We start from the raw sequence: 15,838 nt of genomic DNA, 5'->3' as shown, positions 1-15,838 counted from the left end.
GAACGGTGGCTTCACAACAGCATACAGGGAAAGATTGCGCGTTTAGTTAGCTGTGAGCCCAGGAGGAATCTCCCGTGAGAAAGCCACCCAAGAGGAGTGTGTTCATGAGCTGCCGTGAGGTCTGGGTCAAGTCCAGAACAAGGGGAATGACAGCCCTCTACTTCCTACCCCTGGTCTGACCACCCTGAAACAGCTGTATCCTGTTTAGAAGCCCCTCTCATGCTGAGATGATCTGAGCTGGGCCAACATCCCAGGGAGCATAGTCTGGCAGGAAGAGAAGAATGTCCCCATAGCATCTCTGAGTGGGCCATTTCTGTCCCAGCAGCGGGCTCTGCCGAACCAAGGTAATTGTACTTCTCAAGCTACCCTGTACAGGTGTCCCCTCCCATCCACTCATTACCAACGCCCATAAATGTCAGGTGCTATGGTCTGAATATTTGTGTTTCTTAAAAATGTGTGAGGCCAGGTGCTACTCAGGAGGTTGAGGCAGGAGAATCGCTTGAACCGGGGAGGTGGAGGTTGCAGTGAGCTGAGATTGTGCCACTGTACTCCAGCCTGGGTGACTGAGCAAGACTGTGTCTCAAAAAAAGAAGAAAGAAAGAAAAAGAAAAGAAAAGATGCGTATGCTGAGATTCTAACCACCAATGCGATGGTGTCAGGGAGCGAGACTCTGGGGAGGTGATTAGGTCTTGAGGTTGGAGCCCTCGTGAGTGGCATTAATGCCCATATAAAAGAGGCCCGAGAGAGAGGCCCCCTCACCCTTCCCATCATATGAAGACACAGCAAGGAACCCCCCATCTGTGAACCAGGACGCTGGCCCTCACCAGACACCAACTCTGCGGGCACCTTGATCTCAGACTTCTCAGCCTCCAGAACTGGGCGAGAAGAATGCAAACTCCACCCCATGCCCTTAAAACTAAGAGCTGCTTATAGGTCCATTGAAAGAGAAAACACTTTTCATTGTTTGCTTTCCTACCACTGACTTAAACTCTAACCGTGTTCTATTAATATAATAGTTTAATTTTTTTTTTGTTTTCTGTAAGTGTCCCTCATCGGGAGAGAAGAAAAGTAACATTTGGCAATCTCTGAAGACATCTTTGTTATAACTGGGACAGGAGGTGCTCCTGGCGTCTAGTGGGTAGAGGCCAGGGATGCTGCAAAACGCCCTACAGTGGCCAGAATAGTCCCCCACAACCAGATGTCAATAGTGAGGAACCCTGAACAGGCCTGTCAGGTACATTTCGTTTTTTTTTTTTTCATTATTTTTTTTGAGATGGAGTCTCGCTCTGTCGCCCGGGCTGAAGTGCAGTGGCGTGATCTCTGCTCACTGCAAGCTCCGCCTCCCGGGTTCACGCCATTCTCCTGCCTCAGCCTCCCGAGTAGCTGGGACTACAGGCACCCGCCACCACGCCCGGCTAATTTTTTGTATTTTTAGTAGAGATGGAGTTTCACCATGTTAGCCAGGGTGGTCTCGATCTCCTGACCTCGTGATCCGCCCTCCTCGGCCTCCCAAAGTGCTGGGATTACAGGCGTGAGCCACCGCGCTCGGCCAGGTACATTTCATTGAACACAACCATCCTGTAAGCAAAGCAGTGTTATTCCCCTTTCACTTTTGCAAGTACCTTAAATAATATACTAAGATTTGAGCCCAGGTTTATCTCAACCGTTTTTGTTACTGTTTTCCACAGAGGAGGGCATGGAGGGATGGAGTTGCAAGGGCAACGGGGAGGTGGAGAGAGGCAGGCACAGCCGCCTTCCAGCCCCAGGCGGAGGTTGGAGTGAGCTGCTTCCGCTTTGGTGCTTATGTTCAAGTTTGTCCTCCAGACTCTGCCTCACCCTGCCTTCAGTCGGACTTCCTAACCCAGGCTTGGCAGTTCAGTTTCCCTGAGCTAATGGCAATAGCTTTGTAAAGGGGCAAGAACTTATTCACAGTATGAGTTGGGTTTCTTCTGTTTGCACTCGGGGTGGGACACCAGGGCGTGAGCACCAGTGGGCATTTTTCCTCCTTTCCTTTTCCACCCAGTGAGTTCTTTCTACCGTCTGTTGATCTTCAGTGTCGGCCTGAATTCTCGTTGTGGTGTTCTTTCTGCATACATAACTAACATGTCCTGCCTTCTCATGAGCTTGACTCTCAGGGCTCACCTCTGTTTCCAGACGTGGTAACAAATACACCGTGTTTCCCCAGGACCTCTTCTTCCTGTTTCACTTTCTAGATCCGGGGGGAAAGTGGACTGAAGCCTCCTAAGGCAGCGTGGAGCTGTGGTTCCCTCCCGCCAGGGCCACTGGAGAACTGAGAGGAAAGATGTGCTTATCTGCAAACCATCACGGAATGCTCATTTGTGAACTTTTGTCCCTGCTACTGGCCTGGCCCGAGGTCCAGGATGGGCCGGAGGGAAAATGCATTCCCTTTGCTCCAAACCTCTTCAGGGTACGGAGACTCAGATGCCAGTGTTCACTACCCGTGGGGCCATGTCATAGCTGGAGGAAAGCTGTGAGCAAACTGGGCAGCAGAGGACACTTGGGGGTGGGGAATAGAATGAGAGACTGTGGATCACGACCCAGCTCTAGCCTCCCCAGCTGGGTCACCTAGGGCAGGCCCTTTTCCTCATCTGCTCACTGGGTGCTCCCTTCCCCAACCTCCCAAAGCTGTTGTGAGCATTTATATAAGTCATCGAGCTGAGGCTGCTGAACTCCGAGCTAAACTACTCGAAGCGATTGTTTTGCTAATTAGCATGCACTATTATTTGCATTAAAATGACTAATTAGAAGAAAATTTTTAACAAAAGAGTCAACCAGCTGTTGTTTATGGTTTTAGAAAGTGAATTTTCTCCAAGGGAGGGATATGCCTGTCTAGTGTCAGGAAGTAGTTCCCTTGATTTCTCCCCAAGGGTCCCTGGTGAAGATCTGTGCCTTGCAGACCCACCGTTACCGATGGATGGTCTCAGGTGTGTGAGTGCAAAACAAGGTTGAGAATAGCAGGCTTGTAAATACTGGACTCCTCAAAGGCAGGACAGTGGCCAGGTGGCAGCAGGTCACATGTTCTCGAAGTTCATATTCTCGTGACCATGGACACGGGCAGCTCCCACGACTCGGCCTGCACAAGCAAGGCTGCCTCCTCCCTAATGGAAAGGATGTCAGAAACCCTTAGGCATACCCATCGCAGCCTGCCCTGAAATTCAGCTCTCGCCAACGTCAGGCACCTCACCTAGGATACTCTTTTTTTTGAGATGGAGTCTCACACCGTCACCCAGACTGGAGTGCAGTGGCGCCATCTCGGCTCACTGCAACCTCTGCCTCCCGAGTTCAAGCGATTCTCCTGCCTCAGCCTCCCTAGTAGCTGGGATTAAAGGCGTGAGCCAGCACGCCCAGGTATTGTTTTGTATTTTTAGTAGAGACGAGGTTTCACCATGTTGGCCAGGCTGGTCTTGAGCTCCTGATCTCAAGCAATTCGCCCACCTCAGCCTCCTAAAATGCTGGGATTACAGGCACGGGAGCCACCGCGCCCGGCTGGGTACTCCTTCTTGCCTACCTCTTTTGGATGGTGTCACATCCATCAGGCGAACCTTAAAATATTGAACATGGATCCACACCCCTTTCTGATACTTGAGTAGTGGCTTTCATCGTATCTACTCATGGAGTGATGAAGGACCTACACCCTGGGCCTCGGACTCAGAACCTACCTGTGTCTCTCAGACCAGCTCCCATCACCTTCCCTCTCTGATCTGTGGACTGGAGGTGACAGTCCCAAGCTATGTTTGAATTAGCCATTTTAATGCAAATGATAGTGTTCCACATTAGGCCTGAAGGCTGCAAATTAGGCCTTGTCTTCAAGATCCTAATCTCTCTGTGATTCTTTGCCTTGGGAAATGGGGCACTGGTGGCCCTTTCTATGCTAGACACTGGACTATACGCCTTATACCTACAGTGAAATGTATGTGTCGATACTAGTCTAGTCTATCATTGATTACTGTAAAAATACATAAATCTATTATAAAAAGTTAAAATTTATCAAAAATTATACCCTTCAACACAGGTCATATATGGTGCCACTCGCAATGAAGAGAAATATAAGCAAACATAAAGATGCAGTGTTAAGCCTCTAATCTCAGCACTTTGAGAGGCTGAGGCAGGAGGATCCCTTGAGGCTAGGAGTTCAAGATCAGCCTGGACAACTTAGTGAGACCATCTCTATGAAAAACTTTTTAAAAAATTAAAACATTTAAAACATGATGTAATATTAAGTCATAACTACATAGAATTAACTACAGCCCACTGTACTACTGCAACCATTTTGTAGCCACCTCCTGTTGCTGTTGCAGTGGGCTCAGGTGCTGCAGGTGTCTGCGTAAAAGGCCTTGTCGGGCTCGGCTTGGTGGCTCACGCCTGTAATCCCAACACTTTGGGAGGCCGAGGCGGGCGGATCACCTGAGGTCAGGAGTTCGAGACCAGCCTGACCAACATGGAGAAACCCTGTCTCTACTAAAAATGTAAAATTAGCTGGGCATGGTGACACATGCCTATAATCCCAGCTACTCGGGAGGCTGATGCAGGAGAATCACTTGAACACGGGAGGCAGAGGTTGTGGTGAGCCGAGATCGCACCATTGCACTCCAGTCTGGGCAACAAGAGTGAAACTCCGTCTCAAGTTCAAAAAAAATAAAAAAGGCCTTGTGACACTAAGCATCTCCTCGTGAGCAGTTCACCTCTGCAGTGAATTGCATGTTACCGTAAAAAGTGATCTCTCTCAGTTCTGACGTATTTTTCATCATGTTTAGTGCAATACCGTAAACCTTGAATAACACCACAGGACCCATACTGAGTGCCATTAGAGATACTGGAGGTGCTCCCAAGAAGCAAAGAAAAGTCATGACATTACAAGAAAAAATTAACTTGCTTCATATGTACCATAGTTTGAGGTCTGCAGCTGTGGGTGCCTGCCGTTTCAGACAGACAACGCCTCTTTATGAACAGACAGTGTAAACATATGGTCTTGATAAATACAGTACAGCACTGGAAATGTATTTTCTCTTCCTTATGATTTTCTTAACATTAAGAACTTCTATGTAGCTTGCTTTACTGTAAGAATATAAGAAGTGTTATCTAGCTTACTTTCTTGTAAGAATACCATATATAATATATATAGCACACAAAATATGTGTCAATTGACTTTATGTTCTTGGTAAGGCTTTTGGTCGGTATTAGACTGTTAGGAACGTTTCTGGGGGAGTCAAAAGTTACATGTGGGTTTTCGACTGTGCAGGGGATTGGTGCCCCTAATCCCTGCATTGTTCAAGGTTGTCAATTGTAACTAAAAAATAATTTTTAAAAATGCATATCGATTTTCAAGTCTGGTTGCCCTGGTAGTGCTGACTCCAGCCAACCACCTTCAGCCTCAGAGCTGTTAAAGGGAGAAAATCAGTTCCTCTCACTCAGTAGATTTTTATATCTTCCCTCTTCTTAAAAAAAAAGTTCTAATTTGACCCCCGCAAAGCCCTTGGCCTTGCTGCTGAACAGTGGTGGTAATTCAGTAGTTCTCCTTCGTGTTTGGATCGACGGGAATCATTGCCCTCTTCACAGATGTCAGAAGCGCCCTGACGCTGTGCTTCCACCCCTTTGGTCCACGGCCACTGGGTCAGGTCCATTTCCTTCCATGACCCTCACTACTCCATCAGATACACGCAGACCAGCGTCATCCTCCCACATCTGATCCCTAGGCGAGTGGCTGGTGAACTTGGCAAGCCCGTGAACCACAGGAAAGGACCTGAAAACCCATCTCGTCTAGCCCAATGCTGCAAGCTCGACTCTAGCCACCCCCTCAGTGTAGACCGCATCTGTCTGCACCGTTTGAGGGTGGTTCCTTTGAAAGCTGGAATGTTCTTCAAAGAGCATTCGTATAAAAATGTATGCTTGGGTGGGCACAGTGGCTCATGCCTGTAATCCCAGCACTTTGGGAGGCTGAGGCAAGCGGAACACAAGGTCGGGAGATCGAGACCATCCTGGCTAACACGGTGAAAGCCCGTCTCTACTAAAAATATAAAACATTAGCTGGGCGTGGTGGTGGGCACCTGCAGTCTCAGCTACTCAGGAGGCTGAGGCAGGAGAATGACATGAACTCGGGAGGCGGAGCTTGCAGTGAGCCGAGATGGCACCACCGCACTCCAGCCTGGGCGACAGAGCAAGACTCTGTCTCAATAAAAAATAAAAATAAATAAAAATAAAAATGCATGCTGGTGGTGGTGATCGTGCCACCCCTCCTCCTTTCCTGCTGACAAGACCCCAGTTTATTCGGATGGCGGCTCCCTTGATTTCAGGGAGCATGGGCAGGGTAGGCTCTTTCCCGGCCCCAGAGAGGGATGGAGACTGGCCTCAATCAGTCCCGGAGTCTCAGGATTTGGGGCCTGAGGCTGTGATGGAACCAGGGATGGGCATTTGCTCCTGTTCTGGCCAAAGAGGTATGAGGGATGCCGGGAAAGGCGTTCATTCCAGAGTAATGAGCCAAAGACTTGATAAAGAAAGGTTTCTACCTTTCTACTTTCTTCTTGCCTAGGATGTAGTTGAGATGCCTGGAAGTAGCACAGTCACTTTGCAACTATGAGGACCTAGTGGTGAGGATGAAGAAAAAAAAAAACGAAAACAAAAGACGCTTGTGTCTACAGTGACATCATCGGGCTGCCGTATCAACCTTGGACTTTCTGTTGCATGAGCTAATAAATAAAGCCCTGTGTGTTTAGGCCAGGGGTTATGAAAAGTCCAGATAGTAAATATTTTGGGTTTCAGGCCATACGGTTTCTGTCCCAACTACTCCACTGTGCTAATATACATGAAACCAGCCATAAACAATTCGTCAGCCAATAAGCATGGCTGTGTGCCAATACAACTTCATTTACAGACACTCAAATTTGAATTTTATATAATTTTCTTTTTTCTTTTTCTTTTTTTTTTTTTTTTTTTGAGACAGAGTCTCACTTTGTTACCCAGACTGGAGGGCAGTGGCACACTCTTGGCTTCCTGCAACCTCTGCCTCCTGTGTTCAAGTGATTCTCCTGCCTCAGCCTCTCGAGTAGCTGAGATTACAGGCGTGCACCACCATGCCCTGCTAACTTTCGTATTTTTAGTAGAGATGGGATTTCACCATGTTGACCAGGCTGGTCTCGAACTCCTGACCTCAGGTGATCTGCCTGCCTCGGCCTCCCAGAGTGGTGGCATTACAGGCATGAGCCACCGTGCCTGGCCAAATTTTATATAATTTTCATGTGTCATGAAGTAGTCTTTGTTTTTTCAGTTACTTAAAAAATACAAAAATCATTCCTAGGTTGCAGGCAGCAGCCATTTGGACCCCATGCCTTAGTTTCCCTGGGTTTAAGCTGCTGTTAGTATGATTTCCTGTGACTGGCAGCCTCATGCAGTCCTACTTGACACGGTGACAGTGATGGTGATGTTCCTTATTGGGAAATATTCCTAACCCCTCTTGTTTTTCTTACGTCTATTTCAGAGGGTCTCGCTGTTGGAGTTGGATTCGGGGCTATAGAAAAGACGGCATCTGCTACCTTTGAGAGTGCCAGGTAAGCCAGCACCCTGGTACCCCAGAGCATGGTTCTGCACCCAGGGGTGCTCCGGGTGTGCGTGTCACCTGGGTGGGCTGTCTGTGCATTATCATTCAGCACCCCAGCCCCACTGATGGAGGCCGCATGGGGTCCGGTGAAGGCCATCCCTGAGAAAGGAGTCTTTCAAATGAGCTATTAAGTGGGTGATGATCATTTTGAAAACAAAACATGGACAGAATCGCAAGCTGTACTCTAAGCACTTCAAAGGTGTGAAGACTGATGACAAAAAACAAAGGCAGCCACTGACACTCTTCAGGCCTTTCCTTTTCGAAGCCCTCCCTTTGTCTTTCTTGACGCTGGGCTCTCCTGGTTTCCCTCTCTCTTTCCACCTGCTCCTGGAAAGTCCCTTTGGTGGTGGGCTTCTCATCCTATGGCCTGTTCTTAAGAGGTGATGTTCCCGGGGACCTATATCTAGAACATCCTTCCTTTTCACTGAACGCGCCATCCCTGGACAACCTTCTCCATTCTTGTGACTTTATTTTCCATGTGTTTGCTGGTGATACCCAAGTCGAGCTCCAGCCGAGTCTTTTGTCCTGAATACGTGTTCTTATATTTCTCCATCTGTTGTCATGTAGAACCTGCCCTTCCTCCAGGATTCCCTGTCACTGCTGTACCCCACTGACCGAGCCAACCTTGCCGTCACTCTCAATGTCACATTTTCCCTCACCTTCCATACTCGAGCACCGGGCCTTGTACATTCTTTGCTCTTCTACCTGCCTGGAAATAAACAGGGCGTGGGTAAGGTCACAGCCTTGGGATCACATGCCGTTCTCTAGACGTGGTGCAGGTGAGGTCTCTATGGTCCACCCAGACCCACAAAGCCATAAATGCCACACTCTGCAGGATGGAACCTTCTATCTGAAGGCAGCAAACTCAAGTGGCTTCAGGGGACTAAAAGATCATCAAAATGGGTGGAGACAGTCAGCTGAAGACAGTTGGGAACCATGAGGACTGAGGCAAACTTTAAACAGCATGCGCACTATCTAAAGGTAGTTGAATTCACAATTATTTTAAAACATAACTCAGTGCAGTGACTCAGGGGCGACTGGTTTATCACTCCTGTAGCTCATTCACTGTCTTCAGACTGATGCAGTCCCAAAATATTCTCCCTGACTCCCCCCAGGAAATAGCACTCCCTCCTGCACCCGTTGATCGTGACTGTCAAAAACGAATTTCTCACATAACCCCTTTTCCATCCTTCCCCGGTTACCAAGCCTGCATGGGGCCTGTTTATGCACCCTGAGGACTATGTTCAGACCACTTCCTTGCATCTATTTCCCCAGCTGAAGTGGAGCCCCTGTGTGTTACATGTAGTCATTGCTGGTCACTGAATTCTAAGGCTGTATGTTAAGAGGCGTGCCTGCTCCATGAAGCCTCAAATATGTGCATGGACAAGAATGTTCTAGGGCAAAACGTTTCGTGTTCTCAACTTCATATTCCTGCCTCTCAGACTCCCAAGTCATTCATTAAAATAATGCCCATGGTGAAAATCACATGAGATGGTAGACGAGGGCAGAGCCTTTAGAATGGAAGAAATGTCACCCAAAACAAGGGCTAATAATGACTCGTCACATCCTGCAGACTGCTCTTCTAAGCGCGGGGCCTGGGGTGGGGGCATGTAGCTCTTCTGGCCCTGGCACAGCAGTTTTGATCCTGACTCCACTAGACCACAAGAGACTTCAGAGTCAAGCAATATCCACGGGGCCGAAGAGCCCAGAGGGTCTGACCTTATAAACATTCAAAGGCCAGGTCCTCCCGGAGCACAGGAAACCACACAGGCTGCAGAAGATCTGTGCCCAGCAAGTGACAGCTGTGCCCCAGGCATGGAACTCACAGGCCAGGCTCTCTGTCTGGTGGCACCACGTCCCCCGCGACATCATCATGTCAACTCCAATGTTCCTCTGTTCTATCACCTGCACTTTCTGCCAATCTTTGTAAGTATTTCGGAAGAAAGTGGAGCAAAAATATTTCCAACTCAGCTCCTCCCTTCCCTGGACCAAACAGATTCTCTCTGAGTTATAAAAGCCCTCAACCAGATCCTCTAACTGGGGTGGAGTCAGTGCAGCGGGCCTCAGTGTCTTCAGCCTCACGAGACCCTCTGCTATACAAGCATCACTGGAGGGTCTATATGCCCCCACTCCTGACCCGTTATCATCACGGCCTGCGGGGCAGTAATGACGGAGCTCTGCTGTCATCGCCACTGTGTCCACAGAGTAATGAGGGCGGGGGGCCCTGCAATGCAGGCTGGAGAGAAGCAATGGGGGAAGAACATTCCCTCAAGCAGACCCTTCAGCCCATTCTCCCCACTTTGAAAAACACATCGAGTTTGTGATTCCCTCCTTCCTAAATGTCTGCCCTCTTCTTCTTGGGTGGCAAGATGTAGAACAGCCCCCAGGCCAAGGCTTGTTAGCTTTCTCTGCCTTTAGTTCACACTACACATAGGATTTCATAGGAGGATAGGGACTAGAGTGTAGTGGAGAGTAAGGACTTTCCACTTGAGTAGCCACGAGGGAAAGGTGCGTGCTGAAGTATAGCCTGGACAGGCAGAGCCTGCCTCCCTGCAAGGCTGTAGAATTGCTCAACCAATAACAGGTTGGGGCCAGTGTTGTGCCTGTTGATACAAGGACGTCAAGGGCTGCAGCTTCCAGTTGTCTCATAATGCTGGGGCTTTCAAACCAGCATCTGTGCTTGTGTGTAGAGTCCAGAGAAGCCAGCCCTGCAGAAACAGGCTGCTATGGTGTTCATACACCAAGGCAGTATCTTGCCTTAGATTACCACCTGCAATCCAGGATGAGACTTTGGCTTGATCGATTGCACTAAATCCACCCACACTCTCGGTTCCGTCTTTTTTTTTTGAGACGGAGTCTTGCTCTGTCGCCCAGGCTGGAGTGCGGTGGTGCAATCTCAGCTCACTGCAAGCTCCGCCTCCCGGGTTCACGCCATTCTCCTGCCTCAGCCTCCCGAGTAGCTAGGACTACAGGCGCCCGCCATCACGCCCAGCTAATTTTTTTTGCATTTTTAGTAGAGACGGGGTTTCACTGTGTTAGCCAGGATGGTCTCGATCTCCTAACTTCGTGATCTGCCTGCCTCAGCAAAGTGCTGGAATTACAGGCATGAGCCACTGCGCCCGGCCAGTTCCCTCTTTCAAGAAGGAAAAGAAAAGGTACTGACACTGTAAGACGATGAAAGTAGAGTGAACAGACCACCCTGTTGGATGAGCCATTGGTAAAATCATGTAGTCCTCAGCATTGAATAAAGCCACATGAGGCCAGGACCACTGTGACACAGAGTGCCAGGCAGAGGGACTGTGTACCAGCCCCTGCCTGCCCAGAATCTCCCAGACTCAACCAGTTCAGCCTCCACTGAGGCTGCAAATGCTTAGCTATCTTCTGAGCAGTCCTGGTCTCCGCTCATTCATTCATGCATCCGTTCTTTAGTGAGTACTGGTATGTGTCCCACATTATGCTAGTCACTGCAGAAAACACAATTCGTATGACAGAAATCTTCCAAAAAGCTGAACATTTGTCACTAGTACTTCCAGTAACGTGGTGAGCTCAGCTGACGTGGATGTCCCACTGCAAACACACACACAAGTAAACATGGTTTTTACTACACAGCCAAGAACTAAGGAGAAAGAAATGCCAGATGCTAGAAATAAAGGGAAAAATCAAAGGCACCATGGAAGGTGGTTTCAGATCCTTATAGAGGTTCAAAGGACTGAGGGTTAGACCTCATGCCCATGGAGCAGATGGAGCCGTGGCCTTGCCCTTGGATATCATGGAACTGAAACAGCCAAGCCTAAAGGCCAGGACTTACAGGTATTGCTTTCTGTAAAAGGGGCTATAAAACTCCACCCACTGGTCCAGGAACTTGCCTGTGCAGCTTGTCCTCTCTCCAGAATCTTGGACAGAGAGACAGGGTATAAGGCATAGTAAACGATGTGCAGGATAGGAAAACCCTAGACCTGCATCACACGAGGGTGTACGGTACAAACCTTTGCACTGTGTCTTGTACCAGAAACCTCAAATAAAGAACATAAATACTGGCCTAGGATAATAGAAATATTTTAGGCTCTAGCAGGAACAAACATAAAGTCCTCACCTACACAAAGCCCTAACTCTTCCACTAACCAGCCACAGCAGATGCCTGGGGCAAGGAAGAGGACTCAAGTACAGTTACACTTACTCTCAAATAGAAAATAAAATAGAAGCAAACCACATAGGGAAACATGCTGCGCAGGAAAGATAGCGCTCACAAAACTAGAAATAAGAAAACTACAGGAGAAATGCATCAGACAGACCCGAAATGAGGCACAAAATACCTGACCAGCCCTCCTCAAAACTGCCAGGATGGTCCCAAAACAAGGGAAGTCTAAAAAACCGTCCAGAGTAGATGAAGGAGACTAAATGTAAGATGGGATCTTTGTACAGAAAAGAGACATTAGGGAAGAACTAGTGAAATCTGAGTACACTGTGTAGTGTAGTTAAAAGTAATGCACATGGCCAGGTGCGGTGGCTCACACCTATAATCCCAGCACTTTGAAAGGCTGAGGCAGGCAGATCCCTTGAGGTCAGGAATTCAAGACCAGCCTGGCCTACATACTTCTGAAACCCCATCCCTACTAAAAGTACACAAATTAGCTGGGTGTGGTAGTGGGTGCCTTTGATCCCAGCTACTTAGGAGGCTGAGGCAGGAGCGCTTGAACTCGGGAGGCAGAGGTTACAGTGAGCTGAGATCTCACCACTGGCCGCCAGCCTGGGCAACAGAGCGAGACTCTGTCTCAAAAAAAGAAAAGAAAAGGACCTGTAATCTCAGCCCTTTGGGAGGCCGAGGCGGGTGGATCACCTGAGATCAGGAGTTTGAGACCAGGCTGACCAACATGGTGAAACCCCATCTCTACTAAAAATACAAAAAACTAGCCAGGCATGGTGGTGGGCACCAGCTTACTCAGGAGGCTGAGGCAGGAGAATCTCTTGAACCTGGAGGCAGAGGTTGCAGTGTGCCAAGATCACGCCATTGCATTCCAGCCTGGACAACAGAGCAAGTCTGCGTCTCAGACGAGCAAGCAAACAAAGGAATGCACCAATATGGGTTCCTTAGTTGCAACAAATGTTCCATCCAAAGTGAGATGCTAACGATAGGGGAAACTGAGGGCAGGGTATACAGGAACTGTCTGTACTATCTTTGAGCTTTTCTGTAGACCTAAAGCTAATCTAAAATGAAAGGTTTATTTAAAATTTAAAAAAAAAACTGCATAAGGCTGCACAAATGAAAGCACTGTTTAATGCTTAATAAGGGATAGATTTATAATAATACAATAGTTTTACAAAAGACACCAAGGAGGAAAGCCGCCCCCATGATCAAATCACCTCCCACCACGTCCTACCCCCAGCATTGGGGATTACAATTCCACATGCGATTTGGGTGGAGACGCAGACCCAGACCGTATCCACCAGGGACTGCGACAGAATCTGGAGATACCAGAGGCGGAGACAGATTCTCTACACAGAAACGACAGTTCAACTCACAGAAGATTCCTGAGCTCTAATTGAAGACAAGCGAATGCTGTCTTCAAAGTGCCAAGAAAAAGTAGCTGCCGTTCTAGAGTAGAAGCTGCCAAACTTTCTCTTAAAGTTCCAGATGGCCTGTGGGCCATATGATCTCTGTCACAACTACTTGACTGACTGTCGTGGAAGTGCCAAGGTAGCCCTAAATAATACGTAAAGAAATGGGTGTGGCTTGCCAGGCACAGTGGCTCACGCCTGTAATCCCAGCACTGGGAGGCCGAGGCGGGCAGATCACCTGAGGTCAGGAGTTCAAGACCAGCCCGACTAACAGAGTGAAAACCTGTCTTTACTAAAAATACAAAAAATTCACCAGGTGTGGTGGCACACACCTATAGTTCTAATTACTTGGGAGACTGAGGCAGAATTGCTTGAACCCAGGAGGTGGTGTTTGCGGTGAGACAAGATCGTGCTGTTGCACTCCAGCCTGGGGACAAGAGTGAAACTCTGTCTCAAAAAAAGAAAAAAAGAAAAAAAAGAAGAAGAAGAAATGGGCGTGGCTGTGCCCCAATCCAAGTTTATTTACAGAAATAGGTGGTGGGCCTTTGGGTTGAGTTTGCCTACCCCTTGTCTATTGCCAAGTTGAATTTTTTACTGAGCACAAATACAGACTGCCAAGTCTACTACTTATTACCCATTGTTACAGGATATGCCTAGAAGGTACATCAGGGCAAAAGGGAAAAGAAGACATTAGTAAATTATGCTAGGTCTGGCGTGGTGGCTCACACCTGTAATTCTAACACTTTGGGAGGCTGACGCAGGAGGATCGCTTGTGTCCCAGAAATCAAGGCCAGCCAGGGCCACATAGGGAGACCCCATCTCTATAAAAAATGAAAAAATCAGCGAGGCATCATGGTGTGCACCTGTGGTCCCAGCTACTCAGGGGGCTGAGGCAAGAGGATCACTTGAGCCTGAGAGGTCAAGGCTACAGTGAGCTGTGATTGTACCACTGCACTGCAGCCTGGGTGACAGAGCAAGACCTTGTCTCAAAAAACAAATATGCTAGTGAATCTAAAAGGACAATTACTAATGAGAGAGAGAGGTATAGGATGGAGGAGGGAAGTGAGAATGCATGAACGAATAAACACTGGGAAGAGAGATGGAAAACCAAAGTGAAATAATTCAGCCATCAGATGGTGGAATTCATCTCTTCAAAGAGGTTTTGCTTTTTAAATTTTCAGTTCTAAGTGATTAGCAAGTGGCACACCTAAAATACTACCTGATAAAGTTGAAAAGAAAGGAAGAAAGATACAAGGCAAATGCTAATCAAAAGAAAGCGGGTATTACCTTTTTTGTCTTAGACAAAGCAGACCTGAAGGCAGAAAGCCAGATAAGGGCTAAAGGTCAGTACTTAAGGAAAGGGGAAGTAATGTACCAGGATGATGTCATGATGCTGCGTTTGTAGGCACCTAGCAGCATAAGCCTCGAACTGTTTAAAGGAAAAATCATCAGAATTGCAAGGAGAAACACAATCATGGTGGGGGATTTTAATGTCCCTGTCTGATACTTGTAGATGACGCAGATATTAAGTTAACAAAATGCATACAGTGGACATATATAAACTCCAGCCCAGCCATTAGAAAGCTTACTTTCATTTCAAGCCACAAGAGGGTTTGTAAAATGGATTAGAGTGCTGTGCCACAGAGAGAGTCAGAATACATACCCCAACATCAATACCATTCAGACCACATTGTCTTGACTTCAATGTGATGTAATTGAAAGTCAATAGCAGAAAAGATACCCATAGTAATTTATTAGTGGGCGGTTAAGCCCATAGACAGCATAAGATTAACACAGTCCAAACTCCACAGGGCTTGATCCAAGCCAGACCGAGAAACCAGCAGAAGACAGGCAAGCGTTTCGCTCCTCTCAAGGGCTCTTCATAGAGTGGGCTACATTTCATCAGGAGCGTAGGGGTGGTCTGCGTGGATGAGGGGATGATAAGGGCAGGTAGTACTTTGAGCAAATGCCAAGGTAGGTGCCAAGGTTCTTTCAGGGCTGGTGGACAAACCGATATGACCGAGATAGAATTCGCTGGTGCTTTAGAGAAGGTATGTCTAAAGGATTGGATTGGCTGGTTACAGTGGCTCATCCCTATAATCCCAGCACTTTGGGAGGCTGAGATAGGCGGGTTGCTTGAGCCCAGGAGTTCAAGACCAGCCTGGGCAACATGGTGAAACCCTGTCTCTACAAAAAAATACAAAAAAATTAGCCAGGGGGGATGGCATGCACCTGTAGTCCCAGGTACTCTGGAGCCTGAGGTGGGAGGACCACTTGAGCCTAGGGAGGTTGAGGCTGTAGTAAGCCATGATCGTGCCACTGCGCTCCAGCCTGGGCAATAGAGAGACTGTGCCTCAAAATAAATAAATAAATAAATAAATAAATAAATAAATAAATGAATGAATAAAGCATTGGATTGAGGCAGGAAAAAACAGGTGCATTACTCAGCAAAAAATTGGCATCTGTGGTGGGTTCTGATACAAACAAAAGACATCACCCAAGAGGTAACTCAAACATGCGTCTGGCTAAGATGAAATAATTTGGGAGAGCGGGTGGGGGAGATAGGCCAGTATGAAGAATGCAGCAATTGAAAAAGAATATTTACAGAACATCCCCCCCCCCACTGCTGTGTGTCTTAGCAGCAATGAAGAAGATACCGGATGTTGTGAT

General features: G+C 47.8%; 1 protein-coding gene across 4 annotated transcripts in view; it reads left to right on the top strand.

The window, feature by feature from the left end:
- Nucleotides 1–15,838, top strand: part of SLC39A11 (solute carrier family 39 member 11) — a 564,973-nt gene that overhangs the window by 469,062 nt on the left and 80,073 nt on the right. For all 4 annotated transcript variants that reach the window (XM_077972623.1, XM_077972622.1, XM_001085226.4 and 1 more), the window contains exon 7: nucleotides 7,493–7,562. In XM_077972623.1, coding sequence (XP_077828749.1) covers nucleotides 7,493–7,562 — 70 coding nt within the window. The remainder of the gene's footprint in view (nucleotides 1–7,492; nucleotides 7,563–15,838) is intronic.

Source organism: Macaca mulatta, chromosome 16 (assembly GCF_049350105.2).
Source record: "Macaca mulatta isolate MMU2019108-1 chromosome 16, T2T-MMU8v2.0, whole genome shotgun sequence".
In the NCBI taxonomy this organism is placed as follows: Eukaryota; Metazoa; Chordata; class Mammalia; order Primates; family Cercopithecidae; genus Macaca; species Macaca mulatta.
The sequence above is the reverse complement of the archived record's forward strand: the minus strand, read 5'-3'. Positions and strand labels throughout refer to the sequence as shown.